The sequence below is a fragment of the Triticum urartu genome, chromosome 1A, assembly GCF_056163025.1.
Source record: "Triticum urartu cultivar PI428250 chromosome 1A, HENAU_Tu73, whole genome shotgun sequence".
In the NCBI taxonomy this organism is placed as follows: domain Eukaryota; kingdom Viridiplantae; phylum Streptophyta; class Magnoliopsida; order Poales; family Poaceae; genus Triticum; species Triticum urartu.
Window position 1 is genome coordinate 67,318,682 of NC_141873.1, and position 11,277 is coordinate 67,329,958.

Below are 11,277 nucleotides of genomic sequence, written 5' to 3' on the forward strand. Positions count from 1 at the left end.
TAACCAACAGCGGGATCTGGATACCCATGTTGGCTCCCACATGCTCCACGATGATCTCATCGGATGAACCACGATGTCAAGGATTCAATCAATCATGTATACAATTCCCTTTGTCTAGCGGTATAGTACTTGCCCGAGATTCGATCGTCGATATCCCGATACCTTGTTCAATCTCGTTACCAGCAAGTCTCTTTACTCGTTCCGTAACACATCATCCCGTGATCAACTCCTTGATCACATTGTGCACATTATGATGATGTCCTACCGAGTGGGCCCAGAGATACCTCTCCGTTTACACGGAGTGACAAATCCTAGTCTTGATTCGTGCCAACCCAACAGACACTTTCGGAGATACCCGTAGTGCACCTTTATAGCCACCCAGTTATGTTGTGACGTTTGGCACACCCAAAGCACTCCTACGGTATCCGGGAGTTGCACAATCTCATGGTCTAAGGAAATGATACTTGACATTAGAAAAGCTTTAGCAAACGAACTACACGATCTTGTGCTAGGCTTAGGATTGGTTCTTGTCCATCACATCATTCTCCTAATGATGTGATCCCGTTATCAACGACATCCAATGTCCATGGTCAGGAAACCGTAACCATCTATTGATCAACGAGCTAGTCAACTAGAGGCTTACTAGGGACATGGTGTTGTCTATGTATCCACACATGTATCTGAGTTTCCTATCAATACAATTCTAGCATGGATAATAAACGATTATCATGAACAAGGAAATATAATAATAACCAATTTATTATTGCCTCTAGGGCATATTTCCAACATATACATATAAAACAACTTCGAAGAGTCAAATTTAATGATTGAATACAGCAAGGGTCTTTCGACAAAATACAACTCCTACAATGGAAGCAAATGTAAATAACACAAATTGCCATCAGAAGGCTTAAACAAAATTAAAGCTGTTGGTATCCCTGCCAGTCTACCATTGTGGGATAACCACCTAACGTCGTCCATCAACAAACCTGCTTCCTGAATCGCAACCGGCTGGATGGATGGTTGTGCACGGATCCTGAGGTGGGATGAGGAGGCCAAGGGGCGACTATGGAGTAGAATTGGGAGGGGGCCGGCTTGTCTCCCTCTCGTTAGGGTTTGGCTTTATTCTAAAGAAGCGGACTTGCCTTATATAGGTAGGGATTGTTTGGGCTTGGCTTTGGGGGAATTAGATTGGCTGGCTTGAGAGAGAGGGAAGGGCCATCAGCAAGTTTTATTTGTAAATCCATTTAATATTTAACTGACTATCAATGCCCTCATATTTATCCATTTCAGCATCAAACGAACTCCGATTTGGAGGAGATTTTACATGTGGCCTATCTATATTATAACAAGGCCACACACAAAGATTCCACCCATTCAGACTTATTTTAACTAACAGACTCGAAAATATCTCCTTTCACTTAAATGGGTGGTTTGAATTTCGAGTGCTAGCTAGGGTTGTGCTAAACGGATGTCACAAAAAGAATGTTTCCGAGGTTTGGGGATGATTCTCGATGCAGAAGATCAAAAGGGAGAAGGGAGTTTACTTATTACCCATTTGACAAAACAGGATATTCATATAAATTAACCGATTAATACGAAATGATGATGAGCCATGCTGATGAGATGCACAAACATTATTTTAGAAAGAAATATTTAAGGGATTGCTCCCGGGATGTTACTGTAGCAATTTGGGATTTTACCCACACCGGGTAGCAGAACATGGGTATATCATGTGTCTCCTTTTATGTGTTCTAGATCCACTGTAACCTTGCATGGTTTCCCCGACTACAAATCCCTACACTTGTTGTCGGTCTGCGAAAAATCCTTGGACAACTGGTGTCGACCATGGGGACGTCACATCAGATCTATGGACCTTTGGAGTCGGCCAAGCCGCCAAGTTTGGGACAATTGTTGTGAGCAACATCGCGTTGGCGCACACATGAGGTCGAACTGCGAATAATTTCATGAGTAACCAACTTGGAGATCCAGGAGAGGGAGAACCTGGTAAGGAATCCACAAGTATGTCACCTTCGGCTTCGGGGTGAATCAATGAGCTACGAATCTAAGAGGGGCGCCTGAATTTAAATTAGGAATATGACTGTAGTCATCTCACGATTACTCACCTCAAAATCTTGATGGAGCAGGGATGGCCATCGTTTCGACGAGGGAGACAATCCAACATGCTCCATCATTCGGGGTGACACTCATTGCTCACTTCACCATTAATCAGAGATGCGCAGGATCATTGCATCTTAGTCAATAGGGGGTTGTGTTGGGCTTCATCATGCCGGAAGCCCTGGAGTAGATGCAAAGTAATGTTGTAATATTTTTAAATGTTCATATGATAAAAAAGGTCATTTTCTAAAAAAATGTTTCTTTTAATTAAATAAAATACAAAGAAAATCGGTACAAAAAGCCGAAATAAACCACTAACGACTAACAGGTCCGCTTGTCTGGCGCATAGGGTGTGGGATGATGACAAAACACGTTCCATGATTTTTTGTAGCGACGGTTAATTGGTTGCCCCACTTTCTTTCCCGTTCTGCTTGTTTCTTTTGTTGAGTGACTATTCAAGTTTCAAAACGTTTGTGAAGTTTAAATATGTTCTAGAATTTGGAAATATTCTTGAATTATAAACATGTTATAAAAATTTAAAAATGTTCAAGAATAAAAAATGTTCTGACATTTTAAAAAAATTCACGAACCTACAAAGATGTTCGTGAACTTAAACTGATTCACAATTAATTTTTTTTCATGAATTTGAAAAAATATTTATCAATTTCAAATATTTTACCAAATATTAAAGAATCATGATTTTTTTAAATATTAATTTTTTTAAATGTCCACATATGTTTTAAATTTAAAAAATATGAACAAGAAACGGAAAAACAGAAAATGGAAATAATAGAAAAAATTGAAAAGCGAAAGGAAAACCCCGGAAAGAAAACTGAAAAACAAAAACAAAACAGTTAAGACCATACAAACTGAAAAATTCTAGAAGAAAACCCAGAGTATGCAGACCATTACGAGGGAGGGGGTTGCATAATTGCTTGACTCACTTCAAAAAAGCAATTACTTTACGCGCCCCGGCCTACACGTGGAGTAGGATCCACCACCACGAAAGAGTCTACGACCGCGAATGCTGATCATAACTGGTTTGATGCCTACATTCGACATTGTTAATATTTGGCAAACTAGCATTTAGCAAAATCAAAAGTTATCAAAATTTGACAACCTTTTGTGAGATTGACAAGAAAATTGGTATTCAACCAATCTCTAGCCAACATTTGGCATTTGCTAAATATTGGCATGCCAACTTTTGGCATCAAACCAGGGCCGGTCCTGAGATTTCGGGGGCCCGGGGCGAAACTAGAACCCGGGGCCCTTTTCTAAAAATGGTAACCACGTGTTTGTACACCATCAAAATAATAATAAGCATGCTTAAATTGCATTTAACAACTATGTATAAGATAAAAAAACTATGTAGTATATGATAATTAATTTGTCGAGAAACTTAAGTTACTCACTGAAAGGAATATGTAGCGGCGATGTTGAGATGAAAGATAAATTTTCACACACCTCTTGTGAAGCCGGACACAAGTAAAACTTCATATATTAGGTGTGCAAGAGTTGATCTATCCACCAATAATCTATCCTGAAAAAAATCAAAAGTATAAAAAAAGATCCATATAGAGAGGGTAAGCAAAATCATGCAATGTATACTAGGAAATATGAAACTTGAGAGTGCATAACTAAATTTTTTCCCACATGAGTGCACATACTGGAATTGCATCCGGTTGAAATGCCTGAAAATGCATAGTGTCACAACCATGAACTTGAGTACAAGAATGAAGATTTATATAAGCTAATTCTTGGCTACCAAAATAATATGTACTCTATATACATAGAAGTTCAAATCAATTAGCAATTTACATGGGCCTCTAAAACTTCCAATGACGTGGTGTCACAGGCTCACAGCCATAAAATAGTAGCCATATACTGATATACATAGAAGTTCAAATCAATTAGTAATACACTTGGGCCTCTAAAAATTCCATTGATGTAAATCTCCTATATAGTGGCCCACAAACGAGGTCATTGCAGAACACAATGTGAAAATTTCTGGACTAATTGGGAGACTGATAAATCATATACATATAGTTCGTCTGATTCTGGGCATTATTCAGAATCAAGAGATCCTTGGCAATGTCTACAGAATGTAAAGTTATGCAATCATATCTCCAAAGTTGTGAGCAGTTACACACAATCAATGCCAAAACTGAACCCTAACAATCACAATACTTAAGAAATCCTCCTTTGTCGTTTCAATGTACCATCCAACTAGATCGCTAATACAAGAAGCAACAGTCTCGAGAAGCACCTTGGAGATGGGTTCCTTTATTCAGAAAGGGGAAATAAGAGAGATGCATTACCACAGATACTGAAGGAGGATGAAGGCAAGATGCGCGGACTAGGGATGTCTAATGTCTCGGCGGCTGCGTGGCCGACGTACTTCCGGAACAATCATGGGGCCTGTCGTCTGCTGACGCCGGCAAACATCATTGAATCAGCCCTTGCGGTTCGGCTTCTCGGCGTGGCCGGCGATGGGCAACTGCCGCGGGGCACGATCTAATCTATGCGTCATCAGAGGGCTGTGTGTCTTGCCGCCTGCCGACCTCCCGTTTGGGCTGTGTGCCGGGCCTGCATCGAACCAATTATGCACTATATCTCGCATATATCAAATATGGCATCTGTCTACCCTAAAAAAAGTATGGCATCTGTCTCGCCTAAAAGCAGCGCGCATATAGGGCCAGCCCATTATTGAGGTTGATCGCTCACTCGCTCGACATAGTGTTTGCTCCGGACTTTTTTCTTTCTTCTTTTGGTCTTTTCTCTCCACCTGTTACCTTTGGTTTTCTGTATTTTCATCGTTCTTTGTCATTTTATTTCATGATTTTTATGGTTTTAGTTCGTTATTTTCTTTCTCAGTGTTTACTGGCTTTTCTTTGTTTTGTCTATTTCGTTGTGTTTTTTTGTTGTTTTTATGGTTTTCTTTGCACTCCTTTCGATACATATTACTTGCTTCTCAAATGGATATATCTAGAAGTACATCACTAATAGGTACATCTATTTGAGGGACAAGTAATGAATCGAAGGGAGAACATTTTTTGTATACATTAGAAACATTTTTTATATAGACGTTTATCATTTTATAAGTACATATTATTTTTTTCGGAAATTTATATTTTTGATGTCTACCTTTTTCGTACATATTGTACATTTTCTTGTATACACAAGGAACAGTTTTTATATAAAATTTAAACTTTTTTGGAAATACTTGATTAACATTTTTTTAAACATATATTTTGACATTTACTTTTTTTTCATAAACATTCTACATTTTTTGTAAACATCAGGAACATTTTATATATACACATTCAAAATGGTCCAAATACACGATTAACATTTTTTACAACTTATATCTTCTAATGTCTACTTTTTTTTGCATTTTTTAAACATTTTTCATATACATCAGAAACATTTTTTTCTATGCAAAATTAATAGTTTTGAAATGCATGCTTATCCTTTTTTTAAGAGGAAAACTTATAATTGCTATTTAGGCCTATTTTTTCACACACATTGTACAGTTTTTCTATATAAATATAACTTTTTTGGAATTCATGATTAATATTTCCAAAAACTCATGTAAAGTGTTTTTCTAATATATATTCATAATACTTGCAAACATTAACAAAAGTAAACAAATAAAGGAAATAATGGAAGCAAAAAAATGTAAAACCACGAGCACTTCTGAGGCCAGTAGCCTTCCAGGCGTTGGGCCGGCCTATCCTGGCGCTCACTTCAGGCGGGGCAGCTATATGTCTCACGAGAGCAACTAGTTAACGAGCGCTTTTTCGGGAGTCTCGCAACGACCAACGTCACTTGGCGCACTCTCGCGAAAAAATGCGTTTCCTTTTTTTTGTCACGAGTCACGGTTTTGCTTCTGTGAGAGACACGTTTTTATTTTCGCGAGAGTCACGGCCGTGTCTCTCGAAAACAAAAACAAAATGCGTACTCTATTTTTTTCGCAGGAGTTATGGTTTTCAATAACTAGCAATTCCTAAAAACATGGTGAGACATATTGTGCTAAGAGATCATCTCTTGTCTTATCTTAAATAAGAGAAGACAAGCCTTCTCTTATGAGTTCTCTCTCCTCTATTTCATTATTTATCCTACGTGACACTCCTAAAATAGCACCATTATACATGCCCTTAGTGATTTCGGGGACATGTTACCACTTGTGTCTGGAGTCCGTTTTTCCTCTTCTTGTACACAACGACGCGGCATGCTTGGGCTGAACCAACAGGCCCCGACAGCGTGTTGGGGCATGGCTGCCGCATTTTTTTCTTATCTACTCCCTTCGTCTTATAATATAAAACGTTTTTGCAAGCTATACTAGTTTGTAAAAACGTCTTACATTATGAGACGAAGGGAGTATTTTTTTTTCCTTTTTTCCTTTCTTCAGCTTAGTTATTTTTTCATTCACAATTTTCAGGAATTGTTGGGAATTGTCTAGCAATTTTCATAAAATTGTTAAAGTTTTTATCATTTTTCATAAATAATTTGTAATTCCAAAATGGTTGATAAATTAAAAAAATAAATGGTTAGAACATAAAAATATGTCCATGTTGATTCATAATTATGGAAATATCATATTTGAAATAAAATAAGCATTGAATTTAAGAAAATTACGTGCTCACGGATGTAGCCGTCTGGGCTAGTCCCGCATCCTACTCTTAACTGGTGTTCTTTTGCACTATGGATAAATGAGCCCAACTTTTTGCAGTAGCGCTTTCATGGACATAATAGGCATTCATGCCTGATTCGAATGACTTATGACACTATGGGCGCGTTGCGACATGCATGACCATTATATAGGCCGTTATTCATTGAAATAATTCAAAAATATCAAAAACATGTCCTATGAAAGTACCAGTTGGCATGGTGGCATGAAATGGTGATACAAGGTAATGGAAAAAACAGTGTATTTGACGGATGTCGAAAAACGAGGTATCTAACATGGTTGTTTTGTACATGTGAGAATTGCCACCAAGGGTGCATGCCCATGGTAGGAATACATGTCTGATTTGAATGAATTCGTGCACCATTTGCACGTTGCAACACGTCCTGTCATTTATTGGCCTTTTTTCATCGAGAAAACATCAGAAAATAGAAAACTTGTCGAAAACGAAAACAACCTGATATGATGTCATGAATTGGTGATAAAAGGTGATGAAAAAATAGTGCCCATTTAACGCATGCAAAATACCAGGTGTTCACAAATGGACCCTTCTGGCTACCCAAACACCCTCTGTCATACATGGTTTTTGTTGTGCATGTGAGGAATGACCCTGAATTTTTTCACCAAGGGTGTGTGCCCATAGTAGGCAACCATGCCTGGTTTGAATGAATTCGGACACCACTTGCACATTGTGTCATGTTTGGCCATTTATCGACCATTTTCACCGAGTAAACTCCATAAAATATAGAACTTGGCAAAAAATAAAACAACTTGACATAGTGACATGAATTAGTGATACAAGGTGATAGAAAAAAAATTAGGGCCATTTGACGGATGTGAAAAAACTGGTGCTCACAAACTGACTCTTCTGACCTACCCAAACATCCTTTGTCTAACATGGTTTTTGCTGGACATGTGAGGAGTGACCACAAATTTTGCCACCAAGGGTGTGTGCCCGTGGTAGGCAATCATGCCTGGTTTGAATGAATTCGAACATCATTTGCACGTTGCGACTGGTCCAACCATTCATATATTGACCCTTGTTGACTCGAAAGCTCAAAATATTTTTTGTTTCAAAAGCAAAATAAATATCTTGCACATAGCATAGATTTTAAAACTGACAGTACAATTTATTTATCAACCAAGTGAACTGCACAATGATAGTAATGAAACAATGTAATTCCACATAAACTCCTTTCCTATGTTTGAACAATGGGGACTTCATTTTGTTCTACAAAACAAATACCCCGTTGAACTGGTTGCTACTTGAAAATTTTGAGTTACCATTAGATAAGTAGGTAGCACTTGTAAGTACATTTGTTTCTGGATTCTTCACAATCCGTCATGTTCTTCACTCCAAAATTCTTCACCCGGATAATAACTTAGTTCTGCCCAACTTTTTGGTGTGGGATTGGAAAAGCTTGTAACAAAAGCAGTACACTTTGCTAAAGAGGCACTTCATAGCGACACTGGGAACCGAATTCAGATTGATAGGCAAGGAGCCTTCTTTTTTTTTTGGCCAAAGGACAGGCAAGCAGCCTTCAATTACTCATGTCCAATATCCAAGTTAGTTAACTCTATAAGCAACATGCCAACTTTCTTTCTGACATCATTCACACTTTTCTGTGTGTATATCATGTGCTGCTTCAATTGAATATATACTTCCCACTGACGATCAAACGATACGGTCTAAAAACGGTTTCTTCACACACATTAACTTTCCCTCCTGCCCGATGTTTCTTTCTTTAAATGTTAATCAAATGAAATAGTCTACAAAGCGTTCCTTGATAAGGGTTCTTTAAATAACAGTTTCCAAAGATTCAGTAAAATTGCTTGTTTGGTCAGATTGTTCTCCAACACAAGGTTTGATCAATGATCACTAACAAAGGTATGCAGTGTTTACTCAGCACTGCACTATCTTCCGCCAAGGTTAATTCATCATGATGTTCATCTACTATTTTCGATAGGAAGTTATTATCAATTCATAGAAATTAAAGCTCGTTTACAACTTTTTTTCCTCTGCACTCTGAGGTGTCCAAATAATTCCATCTTGAACAAGAGAGCCCACATACGTACTAAAAAGAAACAGAGGGCTGACGGAAGAGAAGTAACCTCAGCCCTCGGGAAGGTTCTAAAGAATGGCGGGAGACGTAACTCGTGGTTGTTAACCTCAAGAAGACATGGACTTATTTTCATCCAAACTCCAAAGGGTATGAAAAAGTAAACAAAATCAACCTCACATCATATGAATAGCAAATAAGTAGTAATACTTTTACTAGGCCTGTCAACAAGATGTTTATACATCCCACAACTGCAAATAAAAGACCCAAATTTAAAGTTACAATGATATGCACAGGAGACATGCCTTTTTCCAATCATGATGATGATCCTAGAATGTTTGCTTAAATACTATGGAAACCCAACATGTATGGACCATCTGTGTGAAGAGGCAAGAACACAGAGCAGAACGCTCATACAAATTTCGAATAACAACGTAGGAGCATTAGCCAAGTTAGGTCTAGAATAAACCAACTTTGCTCCAAAAACAAAAGCAGGTAGGCATGCAAAGCCCACTGCTAAATGGCAAGAAGAATTGACTCCTGTTGAGGATCCACTTGGTATAAAGGCACCAATAACCTATGTGTCATGTGTGCAAAGTTTGTAACTCTGAGAACAATGACACATATGGAAGATATGTCTCCCGAGTGTCCTCTCCAAGAGTGCAGATCTCTTGGACTTGCCGACGATCTATATCATAGGACATCAATGTTTTATCCCACTCAACAGTGTAAAAGATCATGTTACAGTCTGGATGAATTGCAACCCACTCAAACTTTTCTGCAAGATTAATATAACTTACCCATCCAGGTTCATATAAACCATGTGATCCAACTACATGTGAGGCTTCAGCAGTATGCTTCAATGTCCATTCTTGCTTGTCATAGTCCTCAAGAACATAAACCACCAGTCGAACCACCTCGTCTTCATGGTCTGCCTCAAAATTGGCGTAATGCAAACGTCCCTGGGACAGCTGAATGAAACCAAACCACTGCTCACCAGGGACAGGGACAGGTATGTTTCGGCAAACTTCCCCCTCGGTGTCCACCACAACTATAGAAGGCTTGTGGGTGAGATAATGCAGACAGTCGTTGAAAAAGACACCTGGCAACCTATCGGGAAGGCTAAAATCATTATCCAGTTCATGCTCTTTACGAACCCGTTCTCCTGTTTCAGATGAATATACTTCCACTCCAACGACCGAGGGGGCTAGGGGCCCAAAGTCTTTGAAGAACTCAAACACGTAGAAGTGGGGTGCCATGGTTGGATTAAAACCCAGACATGAACACCGCCATTTTTCAGCCTGGTTGTGGTCCGGTAGTGCAACCCACTCCTTTGTGGTAGGATTACACACAAACTGATGGTAATATATCATATCCAATTCCCCGGCAGCACAACAGCTGCAGAGGAGAAGGCCGTTGCAGCTGTCCAAGAGAAAAATGCGTTTGTGGACTGGCAGGAAGTCAAGTGAAGGGGAGACAAACGGGAGGCCTGTGCCAGAGACATTGGTGAAATGGGGGACTGACCACAATACAGTTTCACTATCGTGCTTTGTGAAGAAGCCGGCCAGGGTCTGGGGAAGCTTCATACGGTGAACAGGGTGCGAGATGAGGTCCCGCCATGTCGTGGACACGCACTTGAAGCGGCAGACTGATCTGGCAGGGAGGCGAGAGAGGATCTCAACGACGAGGTCATCAGTGAGGTTGGCCGCCGACGCCGAGCACCTCCGTCTCTTGGACCTTCTCCCCTTAACCATCCCGAGCAAGAAGTTCTGAGAAATGCAAATGGAGAAGAGTATGATATACGAGTGACCAAGAAGAAAGGAGCTAGGTCTGAGATCGAGGATGCTATTTTGCTTATCGTAAACAAGTTTGCATACCATTTGCAGAAGAGTGGTGGTGAGGACCTCCCAACTGGATGGTAGAGCAACTGGAACAGAGGCCACGACCAGCAGGGAAGAAGAAATCACTTGGAGCGAGCGAAGAAGACGCCTATGCTCGACAAGAAGGTCAACCCGACCAGTTGAATGCTTCTTGCTCGCATTGATGGCCCATGGCACTTCCGTGCATCACTATTTGAGGGATACCTGTGCCTTCCTATGCACGATTTGAGCACCAATATGATGACGTGCATATGCACGCTATGCTGGAAAAACAAATGTAGTTTGTAGGTCTAGGCTTCGAAAGAAGTTCATTACTTAACTGAAACGTATGACAGGTGACCTAACAAATAAAACTGGGGGCAATAATGGAGATGATCAAGAGCATCAATATGATGAGATGCCTTGGTGGAGTAGGAAATAAACTATTTTGAGGGTCAACTCTTTTAAATAAAGAGAAAAGTATATTTTTCGTCCCTCAATTCTTGACGGAGTCTAGATTTGGTCCCTCAACTCCAAAACCGGACAACTTGCA

At 39.6% G+C, this 11,277-nt stretch overlaps 1 protein-coding gene and 1 long non-coding RNA gene across 4 annotated transcripts; both read right to left on the reverse strand.

Annotated features, from left to right (window-relative positions):
• Positions 1 to 487: 487 nt before the first annotated feature.
• LOC147990060 (uncharacterized) lies at positions 488 to 4,705 on the reverse strand. Of its 3 annotated transcripts, none has more exons than XR_015602882.1 (5): positions 4,437 to 4,705; positions 3,772 to 3,809; positions 3,583 to 3,658; positions 2,127 to 2,299; positions 488 to 2,004 (listed from the first exon to the last, which is right to left on the reverse strand). It is a non-coding gene; the product is annotated as an uncharacterized LOC147990060 (long non-coding RNA). The 3 variants fall into 3 exon arrangements; XR_015602869.1 differs by having other exon boundaries at positions 489 to 2,004; positions 3,786 to 3,809; XR_015602863.1 differs by lacking the exon at positions 3,772 to 3,809 and having other exon boundaries at positions 490 to 2,004.
• Positions 4,706 to 9,116: 4,411 nt separating this feature from the next.
• Positions 9,117 to 11,006, reverse strand: LOC147990061 (F-box protein At5g07610-like). Its single transcript, XM_087522036.1, has 2 exons — positions 10,743 to 11,006; positions 9,117 to 10,634 (listed from the first exon to the last, which is right to left on the reverse strand). Exons 1-2 carry the CDS (start codon positions 10,743 to 10,745, stop codon positions 9,450 to 9,452), a joined length of 1,188 nt encoding a protein of 395 aa, XP_087378162.1. The 5' UTR covers positions 10,746 to 11,006; the 3' UTR covers positions 9,117 to 9,449.
• Between the last annotated feature and the right edge of the window lie 271 nt (positions 11,007 to 11,277).